This window comes from Chrysemys picta, chromosome 20, assembly GCF_011386835.1.
Source record: "Chrysemys picta bellii isolate R12L10 chromosome 20, ASM1138683v2, whole genome shotgun sequence".
Taxonomy (NCBI): Eukaryota; Metazoa; Chordata; order Testudines; family Emydidae; genus Chrysemys; species Chrysemys picta.
Window position 1 is genome coordinate 9,126,115 of NC_088810.1, and position 27,862 is coordinate 9,153,976.

Below are 27,862 nucleotides of genomic sequence, written 5' to 3' on the forward strand. Positions count from 1 at the left end.
GTACTTCCGTACGAGGGAAGGTGCAGGGCACTATATTGCCCAGGGGGCAGTGGGGCAAACAGAGCACTAACACATTGCATCTTTTAGAGTAGCAGCCGTGTTAGTCTGTATCCGCAAAAAGAAGAACAGGAGGACTTGTGGCACCTTAGAGACTAACAAATTTATTAGAGCATAAGCTTTCGTGGACTACAGCCCACTTCTTCGGATGCAGCGGGTGCCCACGGGCATGTCCTTCACCAACATCTATACCACCCTGAGCGGGCAGAACCGGCTCTACGACTACAGCCAGCGCTTCGTGCTGGGCATGGGCAGCAGCTCCATCGAGCTGTGCGAGCGGGAGTTCCAGCGGGGCTCCATGAGCGACAGCAGCTCCTTCCTCGATACGCAGTGCGACAGCAGCGTCAGCAGCAGCGGCAAGCAGGACGGCTACGTCCAGTTCGACAAGGCCAGCAAGGCCTCGGCCTCCTCCTCCCACCACTCACAGTCCTCGTCCCAGAACTCAGACCCCAGCCGGCCCCTGCAGAGGAGAATGCAGACGCACGTGTGAGCGGCTGGCATGTGGCCAGCAGTGTGGGGTGGGCGGGGACGGATGGCCAGGGGCCGAGGCATTGGACGCTGGAGAGCCCCCAGCAGCTGGGAGCTGCAGAAGTGATCTTGGCCCAAGCTTTATTCTGGTTCTAATGAGTTTATTTTCCAAAGCACTTTCGTCCACAGTAAAACGACACCCCCTGGCTCCAGTGGGGTACCTGGCGCTATCAAGATATTTGCCGCCATATGTCTGATGCTTTTCCCGGGACCCCTGGGAAGTGAGTCCCAGAAGAAAAGAAAGAAAAGAGGGGGAGTGTTAGGAGTATTCGTGTCAATGTAGGATCCAGATCTATAGTTTTGCCTGAGATAGGACTTTGAGTTCTGCTTGCCTTGGATATAAAGGCGAGTCTCATCTTACGCTGGGGTTACGTTCCGCTGTCAGCGCGTAAAGCGAATTTCGCGTATAGTCAAAATTACATTGAGTGTAATGGCAGGCGGAATCGCCCGCACTACAGGTACAGTATTTAAATCGTTATTTTTCTCTTTTTTTTTGTTCTTTTTGGTTTTTGCCAACCGCGCAAAGCTGAATTTGCGCATGTTAAATGCACATAAGATGAGACTCGCCTATAGCTACAGTTCTAGTAATATGTGTGAATAAAGCCAGACACTGTAAGTGTTCCTTTTGCCTAAACCCAATGGGTTTGTTAGTATAATGGGAATGCATAAGAGCAGTTAAAGTGTTACTGGGCTTGGTGGGACTGTATAGACGAGGGCACACTTGAAGACTGCCTCAGCTCCTTATCTCAAGGCGAGGTCAAACAACCAGTTAGGAGGGGCAAGGGGGCTGGGGCAGGAGGCATACGAAACACTAAAGGCAGAGAAAGGCCTGGCCTTGGCCAGAGCACAACCTCACTCCTTACCCCTCCCAGGGGGCACCAAAGGGGTGGGACGAAGACCCCAACTCACGACCAGTGGCGTGGCCAGGTTCTAAGAGCAGGGGGAGGAAACATTAAAAAGGCACCCCCCCTTTGGCTCCTCCTCTGGCCACGCCCCCTATGGCTCCTCCTCCAGCCACTCTGCCCCCCCCCCGGCTCCTCCGACCACGCTGCGGCTATGCTGCACCCCCACTTCAAGCCTGGTGTGTGGCAACCCCCTCAGTTCCAGCCCCATGTGTGTGCAGGGAACAGAGGGGATTACAGCCTAGATCGGGGTTACAGGGCCCGGCTCTGCTCTCACTCCCACACCAGACCCTGGGCACCCGACACAGCTGGGAAGAGTGAATGGCACTGGCTCTGCGCAGGTCCAAGGTTGCTGAAACGGGAGGAGAGTGCCTGGACCTGTCACACAACTCCACAGAGGGCTCCCACCAAGGCACGGGACTGTTCTCCCTGCTGCAGACACCAGCACAGGCCCTTGAGTCGTTCCGGGAATCAGCTCAACTGGTGCCAAGGTGCAGCTGGCTCTGGGGTGGGACAGCCAAGTAATAGCCTCACCCTGCTCCCTGCAGAGCTGAGCCTCCCATTGCCAGGCTGAGGCGCTGGAGACGCCTGACTTTCAGGAGAGAGGACCCCCACACCGCTCCCTGCAGCACAGCTCCCCTAGTAGCGCATAGGGACCAACACTGACGCCGGGAGGTCTGTCTCTGTCCCTGCCCTGCCATGGCGTGTGAATACTTCACCCACAAGGGGGTACTGTTCCCATGCCTGGTTTACTCCCCCAAGGAGCTGAGCTACGTGGAGAACGAATTCCAGGTGCGGGACGATGACATCTTCAACATCGCCTACCCCAAGTCAGGTAGGGGAAAGCGTGTGTGTGTGTGTGTGTAGGGGGCTCCTGACACACACATGGACATTAGATAGAAACACCAAACCTGTCACATGACCTGATTTCCTAGATGCCAGACCCCGGGCACACACACACGCCCAGCCCAGAGTGAGACAAAGCAGGCTGCTCCCTGGGGGCCCAACTCGCCCACCTGGTGCTAGGCTGGCTCTCTGCAGACACATTGTGATCACAGGCTTTCTCCAGAGCCACCGGCAGGGCCAGGAGACCCCTGGCACAGCAAAATGAGAGCTTCTGATTTTAGCACTGTCAATGCACCTCAGCTGATGGGGGCTGGGAGCCAGGACTCCTGGGTTCTCTCCCCGGATCTGGGAGCAGAGGGGGACCTAGCAGGTTGAGGGCTTGTTTCAGGCCCATTAACCCTTTCACCCCCAGGCACTAACTGGATGCTGGAGATCCTGAGTCTGATCCGTTGTGACGGGGACCCCGGTTGGGTGCGCAGCGTGCTGAACTGGGAGCGGGCGCCCTTGGTGGAGAGCCAGCTGGGGCTGGAGGCTGCCCTGAAATACCCCCCACCCCGGCTGCTCTCCTCCCACCTCCCCGTCCAGCTCTTCCCCAAGTTCCTGCAGCGCTCCAAGGCCAAGGTGAGAGGCGGGAGAACAGGGGCTGCGGGTCGGGATTGAGGGGCACCGACAGGGCTGTGCGTCGGGAGATGGGTGAATCCAGGGCTGCTGCTGGGTGTGAGTTACAGCAATGTGGGCGTGCAGAAGAGCAGCCAGTGGGGTGCGGCGAATCCGTCTCCCTGCAGAGAGGGTGGGGAGGTGACGGCCCGGGGTGGGTGGCTAATCGCTGAGTCCATTTGTCATCCCCCTCCCCCGATTGGTAGTGACCCCCTTCCCCTCCCCCCAGATCATCTACACCCTGCGCTGCCCCAAGGACGTCCTGGTCTCGCTGTACCACTTCTCCAAGCTTCTGTGTCTCTTCAAGGACCCTGGTTCACTGGACTCCTTCCTCGAGGACTTTCTGAGCGGGAATGGTGAGCAGCACCCCGGGACCCTCGGGGGCCCTGCTGCAGTTAGGAAAACGCAGGCAGCCTCCTCCCGCCCGATGCCTGGTCTCCCAGCCACTCACTGATGGGATCCAGTTTGTGCATCCCCAGCCAGCTCTGAGCTGCCCTTTACCCATTGTCCAGCACAGCTTAATAAGCTGCTGTGTGTGGCTTAATAGGCTGCTGCACGGCTGTCCGGCCGCGCACCATGGAGGGTGTAATGCTGCGGTTCTGGCGGGACCCAACGGAGAGTGCCAATTTAGAACAAATTGCTCCAGTTACAGGGCAGTTACAGCCCTAGGCTGGGGTTTTTCCACCTCTAAGGCAAACCAAACCAGCCAGACAAAGAGGACTTTGGTCTCACCCCACTGGCTAACCACAAGTCACACAAGCAATTCCCTTAGACACTCCAGTTTCCCCGTATCACCACCAGTGTCTCTCGTTATGGGGGACAAATGGTTATGAAAACCAATACCTCAGTAAAAGAGAAAAGGTTCTGCTGATCCCATTGGACTAAGCCCCAGACCCAGGTCAATATACAAATCAGATCTTACCCACAAATCATGCTGTTGCCAATCCTTAAGAATCTAAAATCTAAAGGTTTATTCATAAAAGGAATAAGATAGAGATGAGAGTTAGAATTGGTTAAATGGAATCAATTACATACAGTAATGGCAAAGTTCTTGGTTTAGGCTTGTAGCAGTGATGGAATAAACTGCAGGCTCAAAGCAAGTCTCGGGAACATCCCCAGCTGGGATGGGTCATCAATCCTTTGTGTAGAGCTTCCATTCGTAGCAAAGTCCCTCCAGAGGTAAGAAGCAGGATTGAAGACAAGATGGAGGAGAGGCATCAGCCTTTTATGTCCTTTCCAGGTGTAAGAACACCTCTTTGTCCTTACTGTGGAAAATTACAGCAAAATGGAGTCTGGAGTCATATGGGCCAGTCCCTGCATACTTTGCTGATTTGCAAGGTGTATCTGCCTTCTCTCAATGGGTCCATTGTATAGCTGATGGTCCTTAATGGGCATCAAGCAGGCTAGGCAGAGCTAATACCAACTTGTCTGGGTTGTCTCCCAGCAGCATAGCATAAGTTTGAAATACAGACAGTACAGAGCCAATATTTATAACTTCAACTCCAAAATTGATACACACATCTAGACAGCATAATCATAACCAGCAAACCATACCCTTGTCTTAGACACCTCATTTGACCCCCTTTATACAAGATTTGGTGCCACTACAGGACTTTGGTTGCAGCCATGTTCTATACGTTCCCAGATAATATCAATAACGTCACAGAGGGGACATAGGTGGAAGTAGTGCTTGTTTTGTGCCACGGCCCCGGCACCTCTGGGCCTGGCAGTTCAGAGCCCCAGCACCTCTGGGCCTGGCAGTTCAGAGCTCTGGCACCTCTGGGCTGGCTGCATCACTTATGAATGTAAAAAAATTGCTTGAGCCCTGACACCACTTTAATTATAAATTAAACAGTGGGTGGAGGGGCCGGAGGGGGGGGCAGCTCTGGGGTCACCGTGCCACTCTCTCCTGCACAGTGGTCTACAGCTCCTGGTTCGACCACGTCACCGGCTGGATGGGGCTGAAGGGCAACGAGAACTTCTTCTCCATCACCTACGAGGAGCTGCAGGAGGTAGGGAAACTCCGCCCTTGGGTCACGCCCACACATAACTCCACCCCTGGGGTCACGCCCACACATAGTCCCGCTCCTGAGACCTCATCCACACATAACTCCACCCCTGGGGTCACGCCCACACATAGCCCCGCTCCTGAGACCTCATCCACACATAACTCCATCCCTGGTGCCACGCCGACAAATAGCCCCGCTCCTGAGACCTCATCCACACATAACTCCACCCCTGGGGTCACGCCCACACATAGTCCCGCCCCTGAGACCTCATCCACACATAACTCCACCCCTGGGGTCACGCCCACACATAGTCCCGCTCCTGAGACCTCATCCACATATTACTCCATCCCTGGTGCCACGCCGACAAATAGCCCCGCCACCTGGTGACTCCCCCACACAAAGCCCCGCCCCTGAGCCATGCCCACATGTAACCCTGCCGGAGCCACCCCCACACGTAATCCCGCCATAGAGCCATCCCCACACGTAACCCCGCCCCTGAGCCACCCCCACATATAGCCCCGTTCCTGAGCCATCCCCACATGTAACCCCGCCCCTAGAGACATCCGCACACGTAACCCCGCCCCTAGAGCCATCCCCACATATAACCCCGCCCCTAGAGCCATCCCCACATATAACCCTGCCCCTGAGCCATCCCCACATATAACCCCGCCCCGAGCCATCCCCACATATAACCCCGCCCCTGAGCCATCCCCACATGTAACCCAGCCCCTGAGCCATCCCCACATATAACCCTGCCCCTGAGCCATCCCACATGTAACCCCGCCCCTGAGCCATCCCCACACATAGCCCCGCCCCAGGCCCCCAGCCAGGTGGTGTTCTAGGGTGTTCTCAGCCCCAGCTCCCCAGGCCTCGGCGTCCATGTCCCGGATGTTGGCTCCTCCCGGCCTTTGCATTCCTCTGCCCCTGGCCTGGAACAGGGTCTGACCTCAGGTGGCCAACGTGGCTCACGGCCAAGGCCCTCTGCCTTTGAAGGGGTCTCTTCCTCAGCACCTAGGGGGGAGCAGGACCCTGCGGGGGGAGGGAACTGAGGCACATGTGGACCATAAAATTGTCACCCTAGAATCACCCTCTTCATGGCAGTGGGTGTCTTCCCCCAGGATCTGCGGGGCAGCGTGCGGAGAATCTGCCACTTCCTGGGGAAGGAGCTGAGTGAAGAGCAAGTGGCCACGGTGGTGGAGAACGCCTCCTTCCAGAGCATGAAGGGGAACAAAATGTCCAACTACTCGCAGCTGAGTGACGAGTACATGGACCACCAGAACGGGGAGTTCCTGAGGAAAGGTGAGTCCAGGCCTGGGCTCTGGGCCGGCTTTAGCAAGTGCGGGGCCCGATTCGTGGGGCTTATACTCAGCGGGCAGCGCTCTGACTCTTCGATGCACTTTGCATTGCCACACCCCGGCCCGGGGAGTGGGGCCACAGGCTTGCCGCCCTCTGGCTGGGCACGGGGTCCTCTTATGCGCGGGGCCCGATTCCGGGGAATCGGCCTAAAGCCGGCCCTGCCTGGGCTAGCCGGGGGCTGCGAGTTGGGACTGAGGTGCACCAGCAGAGCTGCATGAGGCAGGGCCAGGAGAGCAGGGGGCTTTAAGTCAGGTGTGAGGGGCATGGGCAGAGGTTGCGGGGGCAGGGCTGGGGAGCAGGGGCTGTGGGTTGGGAGTGAGGGGCATTGGCAGAGCTTGCAGAGGCAGGGCTGGGGAGCAGGGGCTGTGGGTTGGGAGTGAAGGGCATGGGCAGAGGTTGTGGGGGCAGGGGAGCAGGCGCTGTGGGTTGGGAGTGAGGGGAATGGGCAGAGGTTGCGGGGGCAGGGGAGCAGGGGCTGTGGGTTGGGAGTGAGGGGCATGGGCAGAGGTTGCGGGGGCAGGGCTGGGGAGCAGGGGCTGTGGGTTGGGAGTGAGGGGCGTGGGCAGAGGTTGCGGGGGCTGGGGAGCAGGGGCTGTGGGTTGGGAGTGAGGGGCATGGGCAGAGGTTGCGGGGGCAGGGCTGGGGAGCAGGGGCTGTGGGTTGGGAGTGAGGGGCATGGGCAGAGGTTGCGGGGGCAGGGCTGGGGAGCAGGGGCTGTGGGTTGGGAGTGAGGGGCGTGGGCAGAGGTTGCGGGGGCAGGGCTGGGGAGCAGGGGCTGTGGGCTGGGAGTGAGGGGCGTGGGCAGAGGTTGCAGGGGCAGGGCTGGGGAGCAGGGGCTGTGGGTTGGGAGTGAGGGGAATGGGCAGAGCTCGTGGAGGCAGGGCTGGGGAGCAGAGGCTGTGGGTTGGGAGTGACGGGCATGGGCAGAGGTTGCGGGGACAGGGCTGGGGAGCAGGGGCTGTGGGCTGGGAGTGAGGGGCATGGGCAGAGGTTGCGGGGGCAGGGCTGGGGAGCAGGGGCTGTGGGTTGGGAGTGAGGGGAATGGGCAGAGCTCGTGGAGGCAGGGCTGGGGAGCAGAGGCTGTGGGTTGGGAGTGAGGGCCATGGGCAGAGGTTGCGGGGGCAGGGCTGGGGAGCAGGGGCTGTGGGTTGGGAGTGAGGGGCATGGGCAGAGGTTGCGGGGGCATGGCTGGGGAGCAGGGTCTGTGGGTTGGGAGTGAGGGGCATTGGCAGAGCTTGTGGAGGCAGGGCTGGGGAGCAGAGGCTGTGGGTTGGGAGTGAGGGGCATGGGCAGAGGTGGCGGGGGCAGGGCTGGGGAGCAGGGGCTGTGGGTTGGGAGTGAGGGGCGTGGGCAGAGCTTGCGGGGGCAGGGCTTGGGAGCAGAGGCTGTGGGTTGGGAGTGAGGGGCATGGGCATAGGTTGTGGGGGCAGGGCTGGGGACCAGGGGCTGTGGGTTGGGAGTGAGGGGCATGGGCAGAGCTTGCGGGGGCAGGGCTGGGGAGCAGAGGCTGTGGGTTGGGAGTGAGGGGCATGGGCAGAGGTTGCGGGGGCAGGGCTGGGGACCAGGGGCTGTGGGTTGGGAGTGAGGGGCGTGGGCAGAGCTTGCGGGGGCAGGGCTGGGGAGCAGGGGCTGTGGGTTGGGAGTGAGGGGCATGGGCAGAGGTTGCGGGGGCAAGGCTGGGGAGCAGAGGCTGTGGGTTGGGATTGAGGGGCATGGGCAGAGGTTGCAGGGGCAGGGCTGGGGAGCAGGGGCTGTGGGTTGGGATTGAGGGGCATGGGCAGAGGTTGCGGGGGCAGGGCTGGGGAGCAGGGGCTGTGGGTTGGGTGTGAGGGGCACCCTAGACCAGACAGCACCCCTCCCCCTGCCCCGGCCTCACCACTAACCGGCCCCAGTCTTACCTCACCCCCTCCCCCCCTGCCGCGCTGTGGGGGCTGCACTGCCGCCCCTTCCCCTCCGGCAGAGCCCACCCCGGCTTAGGAAGCTTCCTCCTCATCCCCGGAGAGCCAGGCAGCTGCCTGCAGCCCCGGAGTGAGCGAGCCGGGTTGGGGATGGAGGAGGGCGGTGCGGAGCCCAGAGCTAGCCGGCGGCCGCATGCAAAACCCGGCTCCAGATTTAGAGTCCGGAGCCCAGCGCAGGCTGTGTGGAAAGGCGCAGCTTTCGCAAAATGTGCTCGAGGGGAGCAGCCTCTTCCCCTGCACCCCCCTAGCTACGCTACTGAGTCCATGTCCCCTGTGGTTTGCAGGGATCTGCGGTGACTGGAGGAACCATCTCTCGGAGGCACAGAGCCAACGATTTGACACCGTTTACCGGGAGCGGATGCAGGGTCTGGGCATGACCTTCCCCTGGGACTGACGGCCCCGCGCCCGCCACATCTGCACCCGCAATACACCGGCCCTGTGCCACCCACGTGCTGCTGCTCTTCCTGTGCCCTGGGAGATGCCCCCTGGGGCAGCGTCTCTAGAGCATCAGCAATAGGCAGAGCTGGGCTGGGGCATGTGTCCAGGCGAGGTCAGTGAGCGCATGCACACACAGGGCAGGGCTCAGCTGAGGTGTATTTAAAATCTGTCCATTGCAGGGTGTTCCTGGTCCTGCTTGCAGGCAGGGGCTCTGCAGGGAAATGTGAAATTCTGAACAGAGCCAGCCCAGAGCACGGCGCGGGAGATGGGCCTCTGTGCGGGGAGCAGCCTGCTCTGTCTCTCTCGAGTTTGGGTTCCTGTGCTTCAGGGCTCTGGATTCTAAGAAATAAAATCAGGTGATGTGGCAACCTTCCAGCAAGAGGATTTGGTTTTTTAATCTAACTTCTTTGGGTTTGCCATGAACAGAACATGATCCCATCCAGCAGGGAGCAGCAGGAACACACGCACACACGCATGCACACACACACATTCTCTCTCTCTGTCTCTCTCTCCCCCACTCCCCATGCCCCCCACCCCCAGTCCAAAGGTTGTGATTGCTGGTGACCCAGTTCCCAGGTAGATCCCAGCAATACCCCCACGGGCCAGGATGCTGTCAGTCCAGAAGGCATCAACCCCACCCAACTCCGCCCGTAAGGAAGGCAAGGCAAGCAGGGCCGGCTCTACCATTTTTGCCGCCCCAAGCAAAAAGAAAAAAAAGCCGCTCAGATTACCGCCCGAACTGCCGATGCAAAAAGAAAAAAATGCCCGGCCTGTGCTGCCCCAAGAATGGACGGAATGCCGCCCCTTAGCATGTGCCGCCCCAGGCACGTGCTTCCTCCGCTGGTGCCTGGAGCTGGCCCTGAAGGCAAGACTGGGCCAAGAGGGTGATCCACTGGAGGTATCTGGGCTCTAGTGTGCGGGGGCCCATGAGGGTGGGGGGGCTCCCCACACCCTGGAGTCCATGATGCAGAGGGTGAGTCCATGGGCCATCCCAACAGCGTGAGGTGTTGGCAGGAACACAGGGCTCTCCTGGGCCATGGACTCCCCTCCCAAACACAGGCGCTGTACATTATTAGTGCTATTTATTAGGTGTATTACAGGAGTGCCTAGGACCCCATTCTCGGCCCAGGACCCTGTGATGGGATTCCCGGGGTGCAGCCTGGGACCGTGGGACCACTGTACACCAGTCTTTGCAAGCCTGAGCAGATTTTCCACACACTTCATACCAACTCATTTGCAAAGATAAACAGGTAAAGAAATGTATTGACTACAGAAGAGAGATAGTAAGTGATAGTAAGTGCAAAAAGTCAGAGTTAGTTACCAAAATAAAATAAAATATAAGTGCAGGGGACTGGACTAGACGGCCTCTCAAGGTCCCTTCCAGTTCTCTGCGTCTCTAAGCACGCAGTCATAGAATCATAGAATCATAGAATATCAGAGTTGGAAGGGACCTCAAGAGGTCATCTAGTCCAACCCCCTGCTCAAAGCAGGACCAATTCCCAGCTAAATCATCCCAGCCAGAGCTTTGTCAAGCCGGGCCTTAAAAACCTCCAAGGAAGGAGACTCCACCACCTCCCTAGGTAACGCATTCCAGTGTTTCACCACCCTCCTAGTGAAATAGTTTTTCCTGATATCCAACCTGGACCTCCCCCACTGCAACTTGAGACCATTGCTCCTTGTTCTGTCGTCTGCCACCACTGAGAACAGCCGAGCTCCATCCTCTTTGGAACCCCCCTTCAGGTAGTTGAAGGCTGCTATCAAATCCCCCCTCATTCTTCTCTTCTGGAGACTAAACAATCCCAGTTCCCTCAGCCTCTCCTCATAAGTCATGTGCTCCAGACCCCTAATCATTTTTGTTGCCCTCCGCTGGACTCTTTCCAATTTTTCCACATCCTTCTTGTAGTGTGGGGCCCAAAACTGGACACAGTATTCCAGATGAGGCCTCACCAATGTCGAATAAAGGGGAACGATCACGTCCCTCGATCTGCTGGCAATGCCCCTACTTATACAGCCCAAAATGCCGTTAGCCTTCTTGGCAACAAGAGCACACTGTTGACTCATATCCAGCTTCTCGTCCACTGTGACCCCTAGGTCCTTTTCTGCAGAACTGCTACCTAGCCATTCGGTCCCTAGTCTGTAGCAGTGCATGGGATTCTTCCGTCCTAAGTGCAGGACTCTGCACTTGTCCTTGTTGAACCTCATCAGGTTTTTTTCGGCCCAATCTTGTAATTTGTCTAGGTCCCTCTGTATCCGATCCCTACCCTCTAGTGTATCTACCACGCCTCCTAGTTTAGTGTCATCTGCAAACTTGCTGAGAGTGCAGTCCACACCATCCTCCAGATCATTAATAAAGATATTAAACAAAACCGGCCCCAGGACCGACCCTTGGGGCACTCCGCTTGAAACCGGCTGCCAACTAGACATGGAGCCATTGATCACTACCCGTTGAGCCCGACGATCTAGCCAGCTTTCTATCCACCTTACAGTCCATTCATCCAGCCCATACTTCTTTAACTTGGCGGCAAGAATACTGTGGGAGACCGTATCAAAAGCTTTGCTAAAGTCAAGGAATAACACATCCACTGCTTTCCCCTCATCTACAGAGCCAGTTATCTCATCATAGAAGGCAATTAGGTTAGTCAGGCACGACTTCCCCTTCGTGAATCCATGCTGACTGTTCCTGATCACTTTCCTCTCCTCTAAATGTTTCATAATTGATTCCTTGAGGACCTGCTCCATGATTTTTCCAGGGACTGAGGTGAGGCTGACTGGCCTGTAGTTCCCCGGATCCTCCTTCTTCCCTTTTTTAAAGATGGGCACTACATTAGCCTTTTTCCAGTCATCTGGGACCTCCCCCGATCGCCATGAGTTTTCAAAAATAATGGCTAATGGCTCTGCAATCTCACCCGCCAACTCCTTTAGCACCCTCGGATGCAGCGCATCCGGCCCCATGGACTTGTGCACGTCCAGTTTTTCTAAATAGTCCCGAACCACTTCTTTCTCCACAGAGGGTTGGTCACCTTCTCCCCATGCTGTACTTCCCAGTGCAGCAGTCTGGGAGCTGACCTTGTTCGTGAAGACAGAGGCAAAAAGATCATTGAGTACATTAGCTTTTTCCACATCCTCGGTCACTAGGTTGCCTCCCTCATTCAGTAAGGGGCCCACACTTTCCTTGATTTTCTTCTTGTTGCTAACATACCTGAAGAAACCCTTCTTGTTACTCTTAACATCTCTTGCTAACTGCAACTCCAAGTGTGATTTGGCCTTCCTGATTTCACTCCTGCACGCCTGAGCAATATTTTTATACTCCTCCCTGGTCATTTGTCCAATCTTCCACTTCTTGTAAGCTTCTTTTTTGTGTTTAAGATCAGCAAGGATTTCACTGTTTAGCCAAGCTGGTCGCCTGCCATATTTACTATTCTTTCTACACATCGGGATGGTTTGTTCCTGCAACCTCAATAAGGATTCTTTAAAATACAGCCAGCTCTCCTGGACCCCTTTGCCCTTCATGTTATTCTCCCAGGGGATCCTGCCCATCTGTTCCCTGAGGGAGTCAAAGTCTGCTTCTCTGAAGTCCAGGGTCTGTATTCTGCTGCTCTCCTTTCTTCCTTGTGTCAGGATCCTGAACTCGACCATCTCATGGTCACTGCCTCCCAGGTTCCCATCCACTTTTGCTTCCCCTACTAGTTCTTCTCTGTTTGTGAGTAGCAGGTCAAGAAAAGCTTTGCCCCTAGTTGGTTCCTCCAGCACTTGCACCAGGAAATTGTCCCCTACACTATCCAAAAATTTCCTGGATTGCCTGTGCACCGCTGTATTGCTCTCCCAGCAGATATCAGGGTGATTAAAGTCTCCCATGAGAACCAGGGCCTGCGATCTAGCAACTTCTGCTAGTTGCCAGAAGAAAGCCTCGTCCACCTCATCCCCCTGGTCTGGTGGTCTATAGCAGACTCCAACCACGACATCACCCTTGTAGCTCACACTTCTCAACTTTATCCAGAGACTCTCAGGTTTTTCTACAGTTTCATACCGGAGCTCTGAGCAGTCATACTCCTCTCTTACATACAACGCAACTCCCCCACCTTTTCTGCCCTGCCTGTCCTTCCTGAACAGTTTATATCCATCCATGACAGTACTCCAGTCATGTGAGTTATCCCACCAAGTCTCTGTTATTCCAATCACATCATAGTTCCCTGACTGTGCCAGGACTTCCAGTTCTCCCTGCTTGTTTCCCAGGCTTCTTGCATTTGTGTATAGGCACTTAAGATAACTCATCGATGGTCCCTCTTTCTCAGCATGAGACAGGAGTCCTCCCCTCTTGCACTCTCCTGCTTGTGCTTCCTCCCAGGATCCCATTTCCCCACTTACCTCGGGGCTTTGATCTCCTTCCCCCGGTGAACCTAGTTTAAAGCCCTCCTCACTAGGTTAGCCAGCCTGCTGGCGAAGATGCTCTTCCCTCTCTTCGTTAGGTGGAGCCCATCTCTGCCTAGCACTCCTTCTTCTTGGAACACCATCCCATGGTCGAAGAATCCAAAGCCTTCTCTCCGACACCACCTGCGTAGCCATTCGTTGACTTCCACGATTCGACGGTCTCTACCCCAGCCTTTTCCTTGCACAGGGAGGATGGACGAGAACACCACTTGCGCCTCAAACTCCTTTATCCTTCTTCCCAGAGCCACGTAGTCTGCAGTGATCCGCTCAAGGTCATTCTTGGCAGTATCATTGGTGCCCACGTGGAGAAACAGGAAGGGGTAGCGATCCGAGGGCTTGATGAGTCTCGCCAGTCTCTCCGTCACATCGTATATCCTAGCTCCTGGCAAGCAGCAGACCTCTCGGTTTTCCCGGTCGGGGCGGCAGATAGATGACTCAGTCCCCCTGAGGAGGGAGTCCCCGACCACCACCACCCTCCTCCTCCTCTTGGGAGTGGTGGTCGTGGAACCCCCATCCCTAGGACAGTGCATCTTTTGCCTTCCAATCGGTGGAGTCGCCTTCTGCTCCCTTCCCTCAGATGGGTCATCTAGTCCACTCTCCGCATTAGTACCTGTAGAGAGAACATGGAAACGATTGCTCACCTGTATTTCCATTGCTGGTGCATGGACGCTCCTCTTTCTCCTTCTGGAGGTCACATGCTGCCAAACCTCCTCACAATCCTTCTGTCCCTGCTGCGCCTGCTCTGAATCTTCAGAACATTGTGGCCGTAGAAGCATCTCCTGACGTCTGTCCAGGAAATCTTCATTTTCCCTTATGCAACTCAGAGTCGACACTCGTTTCTCCAGCCCTCGAACCTTCTCTTCCAATATGGAGACCAGCTTGCACTTTGTACAGACAAAGTCGCTTCTGTCCTGTGGAAGAAAGACAAACATGGCACAACCTGTGCAGGTTACAACAGCTGATGGCTCACCTTCCATATCACTGTCCTCTTAAAAGCTTCCTCAACTGTTGCAGGAACTACTCAGAGAAACCTGCAGATGAAAGCCTCAGTGTGCTCTCCCCACGCGAACTCCCAGGCAAACTCCCGCTGTTAGCCTCTGCTGTTCGCCGCTCAGCTGGTTCGCTGCTGCCTGCCCTTATATACCAGTCAGGCCCACTCAAGGCCCACCTGGAACAAAGCACTCCCGTGTTTCCTGCTGCCCACAAATCCCTTTTCTAGCAACGAGTCCATGTGTGTCCCCTCACCTACCCCTGAAATTACTGCTTCCACCCTTCTCTGGATGTGCTGCAGCTGGGGTGTACCCCGTCCACCCACCGTTCTCTGGGGTATACCGCCCACCCGGCTTATGGACGGGAAAGACACGTTGAAAAGCACTGGTTGCACCCGCTCCCACCATGGCTCCCACACGTTCGCCCATCGGAGGGTATTTCTGGCTCTAGGCTGTGGCCAGCTTAGATCCAGATTTTCCCATCTTGGCGTTCATATTCTCTGTAGGGTTACAGTCTGCAAAGTGGTTAAATTCTCATAGAGCTAGTGTCCCAGGGGAGAGTGTATGCCCAGTGTGATGTTTACATAACAACTGCACGTCCGGGGATTTTCCTCTGTGCAGGTACCATTATGATTATCATGGTAACATCACACCCCAATTGTGGGACCCCATAACCCAAACACCCCAGGAGCCCAGAGGGTTATATGGTTTTTGGGCCCTCTGTGATGAGCCACATGTTCTGATGACTGGGTTTCTCACTGTCATTGATCATGGCATAGCCTAGGGAATACCATGCAATATTTCCTGCTCAATTTGATATTTTTCACTGTGTTGGGACCCCCCCCTTTTCAATCCGTACACCACATACTGACACTGCCAACTTCCCGAGGGGGATCAGAGGTGCAACTTGCTATGGGCAAATCCTTAACGTCCTCATTTGCCTCATTACCATAGGCATGCGCATGGGGTGTGCCGGGTGTGCCCAGGCACACCCCTAATGCAGGGGTGGGCAAATGGCTCCACTCCCCTGCGTGGCAAGTTGTGGGGTCTGCACTCCCAGGCCGGAGTGCCCGGCCGAACGCAGCAAGCCGCCAGGCCCTCCCACCACCTTCCCCCTTCCCCTGGAACCATGGTGCCACGCGTGCAGCGCTCTGGGTGCCGGGGCTGTGCACTCCCACGGGGAAGTGTTTGGCTCCGCGGGGAGGCTAGGAGCCTCATCTCATGGTAAGGGGTCTGGGGCCAGGGGGGTTGAATAGGGGGTGGGATGGTTAGGGGCGGGGGGTCTCTGGAGGGGGCAGTCAGGGAGCAGGGGGGGTTGGATGAGGCATGGGAGTCCCGGGGTCTGACAGGGGGCGGGGGGTGGATAGGGGTCAGGGGACAGGGAGCAAAGAGGGTCTGGGGGGGCAGTTAGTGGGGGGGTGTCTCTGGAGGGGGTGCTCAGGGGACAAGGAGCTGGGGGAGGGTTTGGATGAGTCAGGAGTTCTGGGGGGTCCTGTCAGGGGGCGGGGAGCGGTTGGATAGTTGTGGGAGTTCTGGGGGTCTGTCTGGGGACGGGGGTGTGGATAAGGGTCGGGGACAAGTAGGGAGCAGGATTCTAGGGGGGCAGTCAGGGGACAAGGAACAGGGAGGCTTAGGTAGGGGGTGGAGTCCTGGGGGGCAGGTAGGGGCAGGGGTCCCAGGAAGGGGTAGTCAGGAGACAAGGAGCAGGGGGCATTGGAGGTTTGAGGCGGGAAGTAGGAGGGAGTGGATGGGGGCGGGACTAAGGCAGGGCAGGGGCGGGGCTCCCTGGGTGCACATCCTAATGAAATGGGTTGCGCACACCTATGCTCATTACCACAACTTGGGGGTGTCGCTGTCCACGTGTTTCCTCCTTTTGCCATTTCACATCGTGGGGTCTGGGCAGGGTTTACAACAGCAACAACTGTGAATAGCAACAAGAATTGTTCCAAAAGTTTATTCCCAGGTAATAGCTGAGAGACAGCATCACCGTGAGACCTTGGACATGAGATTTGTTTTTAATTACCATATTTAGCCTGCTTAACCCTGCCCCCCCAGTTATACACCTTCTCCATTGACACGGGGTTAGTCACTGCATTTCTCCCAAGGTTTAACACTGTGACCATCTGATTACTCAGAGCCACCTCAAGGCTCAGTGTTTCTGACCTTGCTTTTTTGTACCTTCCACTCCTGCCTTTTCTTCAGAGGTCACTGTCTGTCTTTTCACTTTTTGTTCCCCTCCTGCAGTTCTTACCTGCTGCTATTTTTTACCAAAAAACTGATCCAGAATTTCTCCCCATTCCCTTGGTCTGCCTGCCCCAGCCAGGGCCAGATTCTCTGGTCCTTATTTAAAAAAACTATTAAACTTTATAAAAACATGGAAGTACCCAAAGGGTTAAATGCTAAATACCAAAACCACATCACACTAACTACCCGTGTCTGGCACAAGGGTCTGTCAGTGTTGCAATGAGAGATTCAAATGGAGTTTTAGTGGCGTTGGTTGGTTGGTTGGTTGTTTTTAATGTAAAAGAACAAAACCAACCCAATTTATCTTAAACCTACAAACAGGATTTTACAAACCATGAGTGCTGGTTTAGGTCCTTATAACCTCACATAATTACAAACACACACACACGCCAATTAATTGGTGCCCAACACCCCTCACACTGCTTTCATTATTTTTACACAACTGTACCCAGATTACATTCCCATCTTGTACAATCGGACACAGTCAAGTTTCAATGGAAACCCCTTAGAATTCTTCAGGGATTTTGATTAAATTATATTTACAACCCATTCCTGTGGGAAAAGGGCCCATTTTCCTTCAGAATAGCTGTAAAGGCTCCTGGGGACAAAAACATAGTGGTGGTAGTAGCCACCTGACCCCTTGGTATAATTTGTTTAACTACCAGGGTTCCACCCCATGTGACTGTACCAAGTTGCACCTATATTTACATAACTGAGTTTTATTATCAAACCACAAATTCCCTTCTTATAACACCACACCTGTTACTCTTTAACATCTTCAACAGAACCGTTACCTTTCAGCATTTCCACAACTCCCAACCGTTCACTTCCCTCCAAACTAGGGTGACCAGATCACCCAGGTCAAATATCGGGACGGGGGGGGGGGGGGGGGGGGGCAAAAAAAAAAAGGTGGCAGAGCAAAAAAAAAAAAAAAAAAAACCCTTCTCCCTCCACAAGCGCTGGAAAGAGGCCCCGGAGACGCAGGGGGAGTGCTGGGCCGGGGTGAGTGAGAGTCTGGCCTGGCCCCGAGCGCAGGGGGAGTGCGGGGCCGGGGTGAGTGAGAGTCTGGCCTGGCCCCGAGCGCAGGCAGGACTCAGTCGGGCGGTAACTGGAGGGAGAGTAGGGAGGCAACCCGCGGGGCCAGGCGGCGGCTGTTTTTCCCCCCCGGCCAGCGAGACTCGGGAGCAGCCGCTGCTGCAGCTCCCAGTGCTGCAGGGGGAGGAAGCGGCCGATGGCCAAGCTCTGCGGCTGCGGCTCTGGCGCCCCCGAACCTCCCAAGCCCGGGCCTGTTGCGGGGACCCAGCAGCGCGCACGCTGCACGCGCCCAGCCCCTGGCCAGCCGCGTCTGGGCTGCTGCCCAGCTGGTGCAATTGTTATACCAATAGAATAAAAACCAGCAGGATCTTATTAAGAGGGATAAGGCAAAGATGCCACATTTATTGTAAATATACTGATAAAGCAAAAGATAAAAGTAAACAACGTTGTTTGACTACTTATTTCTTATACACACACACACACAGACACACATATATATATAGAGAGAGAGAGGTTCATTCACACAATCATTCATTCAAGTGCTGTATAGGTGTTATAGTTACCAGCCTAGAAGTTGCTCATGCCAAGTTACTGGCCAGGTATCTTGGTCATGAGGATGGAGCCGAGTCTGTGTCAGATGCACCTGATGCTCCTGGAGGTTGGCAGCAGAACCAGAGACTCAAAGTCCTCAGTCTTGAGAGTCCATTCTTATAGGATTTAATTCCTATGTTAGTCTATGGGAGCTGTTTCATCCTGCTGTTGCTGACTCAATCAGCAGATGGCACATTCCTGTCCAAAGTGGCACATTCCTGGTGGCTCCACACGGTCCAAAGTTTGTGTTTCTCATCCTTCCAGGTGATGGGGTGGATCCCAGTTTACCCTCAGGGGGTTGTCTGGTGGTCCTACTCGACACATTCTTCGGCCAATGGATACTCCCTTTCTAGGCTGGCACCTCCCTAACCATCCATGTATATCAAGCATTCATCAGCATACATTCCATACCTTAACCATATTTTAATTTACTGTCTCCACCACTTTCAGGGTGTGTGCTAATTCATTTGAGACTCCCAGCCCTTTAATCACAGAGGGTGGGGGTCTGTCCTAGGAGCCCTTGAATGAAGTGAAAGTCACTTAACGGCTTATAGTGTTTGTTTACATTGTATCAATTACTTCAAGAACAAAGTCAATTAACTTGTTTGTAAGTTTTACATAGTAATAAAGTATCTTTCACAGGATAGATATAATCAATGGTTTCTACAGACAGTAGCTTACAAGTTTTAACAGAAGACCCAAGAGATTTTTGTACTTGGTGAAACTGTTGGATTTTAAAGTGTGGGGGACAAATTATGAGGGGGTCACTGTCACTTGGGGGAATCACTGTTAGTACCTTCTTTTATATCCCTACACAATCCCGCGGCGGCCCCGGGGCAGAGGCAACGGCAGCCCCGTTCATTCCCCTGCGGGACCCGAGCGGGACGGGGGGGGCTGGGGCCTGCTGCCCCCACTCCAGGGCCGCCCGCCGGATTGCACCAGCTGGGCAGCAGCCCAGACGCGACTGGCCAGGGGCTGGGCGCAGCGTGCGCGCTGCTGGGTCCCCGCAATAGGCCCGGGCTTGGGGGGTTCAGGACCGGGCATCAGAGCCGCAGCCACCGAGCTTGGCCATCGGCCGCTTCCCCCCCCCCGCTCCGCGGCAGTGGGAGCTGCAGCAGTGGCTGCTCCCGAGTCCCACTGCCCAGGGGGGAGAACAGCCGCCGCCTGGCCCCGCAGGTCGCCCCCCTCCTCTCCCTCCAGTTACCACTTGATTGAGTCCTGCCTGCACTCAGGGCCAGGCCAGACTCTCACTCACTCCGGCCCCACGCTTCCCCTGCGTCTCCGGGGCCTCCCTCCAGCGCTTGCGGAAGGAGTAGGAATGGCGAGCCTGGTGAAGAGGCGGGGATTTGGGGAGGGAGCCAATGAGGAAAGGAGGGGCAGAGTCGGGGTGGGGGGGGCGCGAGCACTTCTGGGCTCGGGAGTCTTTGCTTGTTTGTCCAGTGTCCCGACCTAACATTGGTCGGGATGCGGGACAAATAAGCAAATATCGGACAGTCCTGATAAAATCGGGACGTCTGGTCACCCTACTCCAAACTCTGTCCTTTTAATTTCTGCAAAAGCTACTTGTAAGTGATCTTCATTCCCTTACTTCTGCATTCAATTAAGGTGGTACATTTTGCCTGCAAGGACTTAGCCACCAAGTACACCCTGGGACACAGCTGCCTCGCCCTGTGCTTCCTTTCCCTTGAGATTGTTTTTAAAGGCAGTAAAACATTTGTCTCCAGTGTCACCCCTGGGTCTTTTACTCTACAAATTTCAATGGAATCCAGCAGACTTCTGTCATGCTTCCTCCAAAAACCTTTTCACTCAGTATCCAAAGTGCCCTCCATTAAAACTTCAGAAAACCAAAAGTGGGAGAGATGGGGGTGGGGTGGAAAGCAACCAATTAACCCCCCGCGGTTAGTTTAAAATACAGACTAACAATTAAAACAGTTAGGAACCCTTCCTTACACCTAGATTTTTATTCTTGCTCTGAGAGAAGGGGGGGTTGCTCCCCGCTCCTGCAAACCCTGAATTTGTTCCCCAGTGTCTTGTTGCTTTTGTTTGCACCCCAAGTGGATTCCAGGAGTGCCCTTCTCCGTTTACTCTGGGGGAATTCAGCACCAAAAAAATAAAAATTCTGCTCACAATATTTTAAAATTTTGCAACATTCTGCATATTTTATTTGTCAAAATAACACAATATAATCACACCAGTTTCAATTATTTTTGGTCATTTATTTCAAAATACCTGTCAGCAAGTATGTCTGTCACAATACAGACACCAAAAAAGATTCAGGAAATGTTTTTTTGACAGCTAGATTCCTTTCTAGGTGTATTCATACAGAACTCTGATAATTCATTTAAACTACAATACAGAACTGTATTTCCCGCCCCCCTCAGACGCAGTGCAAAGGCTCGGGGGAGTCGTGGGTCACAGAGGGGCTGAGGGACAAGGAACTAAATTGTTGGGCAGGAGCCTGCGCGTGAACTTGGAGGGTTGTTGGGTGTGGGTGGGAAAAGTATGGAACAGGTTTTGGGGGATGGGGGTGGGGAGGGATTGTTTGGAAACTCCCCCCATGCTGACCCTGGCTGACCCCAAGCCTCTCCCATTCAGTCAGGCACATCTGTCCCTGTCCCCATATGTGTCTCTGTGCCCTCACCCAGCCGCTCCCCCATCCCTATGTAGCTCTGCCCCCCCTCCCCCATTCCCATGGCCCTGCGCCTCCACTCCATTGAGCTCCTGCCCCAGTCTGTCCTCCTCCACTAGGCAGCTCTCTCTCTTCCCTAGCTGGCCAGGAGCTGCTGCTGTGTTCTATCACCCAGCGCCCTCTGGTGGGCTAAAGGCAGAAGTGCAGCAGTTATTTTCTGCTGGGAACTGCTGCTGTTATTGTGCCACAGCGCCCTCAGGTGGGCAAAAGGCAGAACTACAGCAACAACTTGGCAGAAGCTTTTTTCCACACAAAAAATTAGATATGGCGGGGCTGGTTAAATATGTGCCTGCGCAGTAGTGCTGGATTACCCCGGGAGTATCCATTACAGTTAAGTGTTTCCAAACAACTCCATGGTTAACCCACTCACTCTCCAGTTTTCACTTTGAAACCCTTTTTCCTTCACTCTCCTAGGACCAAGTCAAGCTGCTGTCTCTTAACTCTGCTTCTGACTCCAAACCCTGTAGTGCCAAATCACCTTTACCCACCCCTAACTCTAATTTCCAATCCTCCAGTTGCCTTTCCTGCAGTAGCACCAAACTGTTACTGGCAGCTTCCCATAAGAGGGAGAAACAGTAACAGGAAACTTGGAAATGGCAGAGATGCTTAATGATTTCTTTGTTTCAGTCTTCACCGAGAAGTCTGAAGGAATGCCTAACATAGTGAATGCTAATGGGAAGGGGGTATGTTTAGCAGATAAAATAAAAAAAGAACAAGTTAAAAATCACTTAGAAAAGTTAGATGCCTGCAAGTCACCAGGGCCTGATGAAATGCATCCTAGAATACTCAAGGAGCTAATAGAGGAGGTATCTGAGCCTCTAGCTATTATCTTTGGAAAATCATGGGAGACGGGAAAGATTCCAGAAGACTGGAAAAGGGCAAATATAGTGCCCATCTATAAAAAGGGAAATAAAAACAACCCAGGAAACTACAGACCAGTTAGTTTAACTTCTGTGCCAGGGAAGATAATGGAACAAGTAATTAAGGAAATCATCTACAAACACTTGGAAGGTGGTAAGGTGATAGGGAATAGCCAGCATGGATTTGTAAAGAACAAATCATGTCAAACCAATCCGATAGCTTTCTTTGATAGGATAATGAGGCTTGTGAATAAGGGAGAAGCTGTGGACGTGGTATACCTAGACTTTAGTAACGCATTTGATACGGTCTCGCATGATATTCTTATCGATAAACTAGGCAAATACAATTTAGATGGGGCTACTATAAGGTGGGTGCATAACTGGCTGGATAACCGTACTCAGAGAGTTGTTATTAATGGTTCCCAATCCTGCTGGAAAGGCATAACAAGTGGGGTTCCGCAGGGGTCTGTTTTGGGACCGGCTCTGTTCAATATCTTCATTAATGACTTAGATATTGGCATAGAAAGTACGCTTATTACGTTTGCGGATGATACCAAACTGGGAGGGATTGCAACTGCTTTGGAGGACAGGGTCATAATTCAAAATGATCTGGACAAATTGGAGAAATGGGCTGAGGTAAACAGGATGAAGTTTAACAAAGACAAATGCAAAGTGCTCCACTTAGGAAGGAAAAATCAGTTTCACACATACAGAATGGGAAGAGACTGTCTAGGAAGGAGTATGGCAGAAAGGGATCTAGGGGTTATAGTGGACCACAAGCTAAATATGAGTCAACAGTGTGGTGCTGTTGCAAAAAAAGCAAACATGATTCTGGGATGTATTAACAGGTGTGTTGTGAGCAAGACATGAGAAGTCATTCTTCCGCTCTACTCTGCGCTGGTTAGGCCTCAGCTGGAGTATTGTGTCCAGTTCTGGGCACCACATTTCAAGAAAGATGTGGAGAAATTGGAGAGGGTCTAGAGAAGAGCAACAAGAATGATTAAAGGTCTTGAGAACATGACCTATGAAGGAAGACTGAAAGAATTGGGTTTGTTTAGTTTGGAAAAGAGAAGACTGAGAGGGGACATGATAGCAGTTTTCAGGTATCTAAAAGGGTGTCATAAGGAGGAGGGAGAAAATTTGTTCTCCTTAGCCTCTAAGGATAGAACAAGAAGCAATGGGCTTAAACTGCAGCAAGGGAGGTGTAGGTTGGACATTAGGAAAAAGTTCCTAACTGTCAGGGTGGTTAAACACTGGGATAAATTGCCTAGGGAGGTTGTGGAATCTCCATCTCTGGAGATATTTAAGAGTAGGTTAGATAAATGTCTATCAGGGATGGTCTAGACAGTATTTGTTCCTGCCATGAGGGCAGGGGACTGGACTCAATGACCTCTCGAGGTCCCTTCCAGTCCTAGAATCTATGAATCTATAATGCTGCCTTTACACCAAACCTCTTATAAATGGACTGAAGTGCCTCCTTTCCCTGAAGGTATCCTGTCCCCATGGGCATGGACCTCCTTCTGCTACCCACTTACCAAGGAGGGTGGGATCCTCAGCCACCCCCTAACCCTCTTGGTCCCCTAACACTGCTCCCATTTCCTTTTTAATCTCATCCCAGGTTGAACCCCCGTGCCGGGAATGGGCCCTGATTCTTCCATATCCACTTATCCAAAAAGACCATTACCCCAGCTTGCAAGGACCCGCAACTACCACCATGAGAGCTAACCAGACCCCTCCAAGCAGCTGCGCGGGCTGATGGGGAGGGGGACTTATCTGGCTGCTACCTACCTGTCCAGTGTGATGCATCCGAATCACAGCACCAAGATGTTAGAGGGCTTTCCCTTCACCCCCTCCCCTGGTTCTTGTCATGCAGACAGAAAGCAGAAGTCAATGCAGGCAATGCGACGGTTATTGGGGTTAGTTCCAAGCACACATATCGGGAGCTCTACACGCCGATAGTGTCTGTTCCCCAGTGCTCTGTTCCCAGCTCTGACACTGCAGAGCCTTTACCCCGTGTCCCCCTTCCCAGGCTCTGACACCACATAGCCTTTACCCCATGTCCCCCTTCCCAGCTCTGACACTGCAGAGCCTCGTCTGTGCCCCGATCCCTAGTCCCCATTTCCCACCTCCTCCTTAGCAGCCCAAATATACCTGCCGGGCAGGCCCCTAGTCCCACCCCTTACAACCAGGGGTGGCGAGTTGTATGGGCTCGTGGTGCCCGGGCTCCAGCAATATTCAGGGCCCGGGGACCCAGCTCCACCAATGTTTGGGGCTGGGTCTCTCCCCCAGCCCCGCCCGCTGCCCTCCCCCCGCACCTCCCCCAAATGTCCCCCAGTCCCCACTTGCTGCCCCTGTGTGCCTCCCCCAGGCCCCTGAGTGTCCCTGCCTCTCCCCTGCAGCTCCGCTGCCTCGGCTACCAGCATCAACTGCTGCCGCAGGATCCTAGTGCCTCCCATCCACTAGTGCCAGGGCAGGCTGCCCTTCCCCTGCCCTTCTGCCTCGGACCCTTCCCTTTTCCAGCGGGACCCTCCACCAGCACAGGGCCCCTCCCCCCCGCAGTCACTGCTCCTGGTCCAGCCCCACCTCCCACCCCCAGTGAGGCTACAGTGAGGGGCAGCAGCAGGGGAGGAGGCATACACGTGATGGCAGCTCCCCCCCCCCCAGCACCCACACCAGGGGAGGCGAGGGGGCTTCCTGGACCTGAGAGGGGCCCTAGGACCACGTGCCCCTCAGTGGTGTGAGATGAGTGTGGTGCGGGGGGGGGGAATAGGGGGACCTCCCCAGAGCTCACTGCTGCTGGTGGGGAGAGGGCTGGGGGGAGTCCTCCTCTCTGGCCTGCCTGTACCCCAAACTCTTCATCCCCAGCCCTGCGCCACCCCAGAGCCCTCACCCCTGTACCCCAACCCTCTGTCCTAGCCCTGAGCCCCCTCCCACACCACAAACTCCTCATCACCAGCCCCACCCCAGAGCCCTCATTTTTCCATTGTTTTAAAAAATATACAGTAACTCCTTGCTTAACGCTGTAGTTCTGTTCCTGAAGAATGCGACTTTAAGCAAAACAATGTTAAGCGAATCCAATTTCCCCATAAGAATTAATGTAAATAGGGGGGTTAGGTTCCAGGGAATTTTTTTTTGCCAAACAAAGACTATATTTTTATACACACACACACACACACACACACACACACACATATATAAACAGTATAAGTTTTAAAACAATTTAATACTGTACACAGCAATGATGATTGTGAAGCTTGGTTGAGGTGGTGGAGTCAGAGGGTGGGATATTTCCCAGGGAGCCTTACTGCTAAATGATGAACTAGCACTTGGCTGAGCCCTCAAGGTTTAAAACATTGCTTTTAATGTAGCCTCACACTCTACAAGGCAGCAGGAACGGAGGGAGGGGAGACAGCGTGGCAGAGAGAGACAGAGACACACACCGTGTGAGAGAGAGACAGACAGACACACGCATTGCCCCTTTAAGTACACTGACCCCCCCCTCTAAGTACATTGCCTTTTTAAATAGATCAGCAAATTGAGACAGCAGCTGCTGCCAGCAAGCTCCCTCCTTCCTGAGCCCTGTTGTGTGTCTCCCCCCGCCCCGATGGAGATGGGGTACGGGAGTGGGGGCAGGAGTGGGGGGAGGGGGACATGCTGACATCAGCACCTGTCTTCCCCCCATCTGCACAGCAAGCTGGAGGCTCAGGGAGCAGCCGCAAGGCAGAGGGCAGGAGCAGCACACGGCAGTGGGGGGAGGGGCAGCTGAACTGCCAGCAATTGATAGGCTGCTGGGCCCCCCAGGGAACTCAGGGGAGGTGATGGGGGCTGCCGGCTGACGCTGGTTTCAAGCCCCCACCAGCCAGCTCCAACGGACAGTGGACAAAGCAGGCGGCTGCCAAACAACACTGTAAGGGAGCATAGTGCAACTTCAAATGAGCACCTTCTCTAATTCAGAGGTTCTCAAACTGTGGTCCACGGACCGAGCTCCATTGAGGTGGCCGGTGGATAGTTCCCTCTAAGGTGCATGCCTGGGCAGCCGCACATCAGAGAATGAAGGCGCAGGTGTGGCTCCACTAATTAGGTGCCTGCACCCTGGAGAAGATGCACATGTAAGGTGAGGTGGTGGCCTTAGGGGGAAGAGGGGGTAGGTGGGAGGGAGCAGTGGGGTGAGAAGAGGGGGTTGGGGGGAATTTGTGTCATGTAGGGCTGCGACTGCCAGGGAGAGACGCCCCCTCCTTCCCAGGCCGGAGGCTGCCGCAGCAGGGGAAAGAGGGCACATCTGTCGCCTTAGAAAGGTTAAGACTACAGGCGAGTCTCATCTTACGTGCATTTAACATGCACGAATTCAGCTGTGCATGGTCGGCCAAAACAAAAAACAGAAAAACAACAATTTAAATGCTGTACCTGTAGTGCGGGTGATTCCACCCGCCATTAGACTCAATGTAGTTTTGACTATACGCGATTTTCCCTTTACACGCTGACAGCAGAACATAACCCCAGCGTAAAATGAGACACGCCTGTACTCATATTCAAGTATGAGTTGTGTGCTTTTATATGTAGAACAAAAAAACCTTAATTATTATTAAGGGTTTTTATATAGCACAAGTTCAATATAACGCGGTTTCACCTATAATGCGGTAAGATTTTTTGGCTCCCGAGGACAGTGTTATATCGGGGGTAGAGGTGTATTAAGGGTTTTTAATATAGCGCTTTTATCCAAAGCGCTTTACAATACTTAGCTAACGGTACAAACAACATTTAGAAAGATCATTAAGGGGTCTGTCAAGACCCTCAGCAATTTTCCAGTGGTCCGCAAAAAAAGTTTGAGAGCCACTGCTCTAATTGATCCGCAACGTAACAAAACAACGTTAACCGGGACAATTAGGTGAGGAGTTACTGTAGATTGGCTGACAAAGTGGGGGGGTGGGAGACTTGGACCTGTGTAGATAAATTTCTGATCATTTTCATATGACTTTACATTGTGCCTCTTTATATAACCTTGTGGTGGGTCTACCCACGTGTGACCTCTGTTTTCATGGGACTTTGTATTAAAACCTTATTTAGAAACTTTGCATTGCCCTTGGTATAATATTATAGCCCCTAAGGATAGAATAAGATAGAAGAAAATTTTCTTTTTGCTAGCAGTAGAACAAGAGTTCTCCCCCCCCCCACTCTTAATCAATTGCCCGGTTGAATGAATGAGGTGTGGATGAACAAGGCATGGAAGGCAGCACCTCCAGACAGCCTCAACTGTTGGAGAGGGGCTGGGAGCCAGACCCAAGGACAATAAAACGTGTCAAGTGGGCTCATTAAAGACAAGCAGACATACCAAAGGCCTCGGGGGTTAGAAGCAAGCACCTTCTTTTGGAAACACCCTCTTTGCAGCATTGGGACAACACTCAAAAGAAAGCAGCACAAAGGACCAATGGACACAGACACAAAGTTTGAATCTGGTATAGATTTGCATAAAAGAAAAGCTGCTATAAAAGTGAGGTGTCTTGCAGAGAACCCCGGGTCTCGTCTTGTCAACATGGGAGCATCGATCCCGATCGGCAGAAGCCCGGCTCCACCCCCTCCCCCATCTAACTCACCTGGCCAGTGAAGTTAAGGGGAGCAACTAATTGGTAACAACAAAACGGAGTGTGTTTGTGTGTGTGTGTGAGTGTAAGTGTAATATATTATATGCATATAATACAGTGTTAATGAATACATGTATTACTAATAAATGTGGCGTTTTGTCTTATTCCCCCTGAAAAGATCCTGTGCAGTACTTTAAGTACAACACCTGTTCTGCGCACCACCAAAAATGATACAAACCTGCCGCCCCTGCTTACAGCCTATGGTCATGTTCCGTTTTGGAGGGTCGTGAGTTGGGGTTTTCGTCCCACCCCTTTGGTGTCCCCTGGGAGGGGTAAGGAGTGAGGTTGTGCTCTGGCCAAGACCAGGCCTTTCTCTGCCTTTTAGTGTTCTGATGCCTATCCCCCCAGCCCCCCTTGCCCCCCCAACTGGTTGTTTGACCTCGCCTTGAGTTAAGGAGCTGAGGCAGTCTTCAAATGTGCACACATCTATACTAGGGGTCGGCAACCTAGGGCACGCGAGCCGCTTCTGAGTGGCACGCAGCTCCCTGCCGTGGTCCCGGCCCCCAGCCCCACTCAGCCCCCCCGCCCACCACTCTCCCCTGCGGGGGCAGAAGCTTGGTTCTGCAGCAGCCAAGCTTCCCCCGTCCCCCACTTCTTCCCCCAGCGTGGTGCTTTCCTGCCCCTCCTCCTCTCCGT

General features: G+C 54.0%; 1 protein-coding gene and 1 long non-coding RNA gene across 2 annotated transcripts; one reads left to right on the forward strand and one right to left on the reverse strand.

Moving 5' to 3' along the window:
- The first annotated feature begins 1,955 nt into the window (after window positions 1-1,955).
- Window positions 1,956-9,119, forward strand: LOC101941757 (sulfotransferase 2B1-like). The gene is made up of 6 exons (XM_065574455.1): window positions 1,956-2,322; window positions 2,746-2,954; window positions 3,220-3,346; window positions 4,908-5,002; window positions 6,118-6,298; window positions 8,598-9,119. Exons 1-6 carry the CDS (start codon window positions 2,187-2,189, stop codon window positions 8,705-8,707), a joined length of 858 nt encoding a protein of 285 aa, XP_065430527.1. The 5' UTR covers window positions 1,956-2,186; the 3' UTR covers window positions 8,708-9,119.
- LOC135976825 (uncharacterized) lies at window positions 3,942-4,913 on the reverse strand. Its single transcript, XR_010594119.1, has 2 exons — window positions 4,737-4,913; window positions 3,942-4,705 (listed from the first exon to the last, which is right to left on the reverse strand). It is a non-coding gene; the product is annotated as an uncharacterized LOC135976825 (long non-coding RNA).
- Window positions 9,120-27,862: the final 18,743 nt, after the last annotated feature.

Excerpts from the sequence above, each read along its gene's own strand:
- LOC101941757 (XM_065574455.1), top strand. The coding sequence starts at position 2,187 with ATGGCGTGTGAATACTTCACCCACAAGGGGGTACTGTTCCCATGCCTG. Across the intron at positions 2,323-2,745 it reads CATCGCCTACCCCAAGTCAG|GCACTAACTGGATGCTGGAG; the intron begins GTAGGGGAAAGC and ends TTTCACCCCCAG. Across the intron at positions 3,347-4,907 it reads GGACTTTCTGAGCGGGAATG|TGGTCTACAGCTCCTGGTTC; the intron begins GTGAGCAGCACC and ends TCTCCTGCACAG.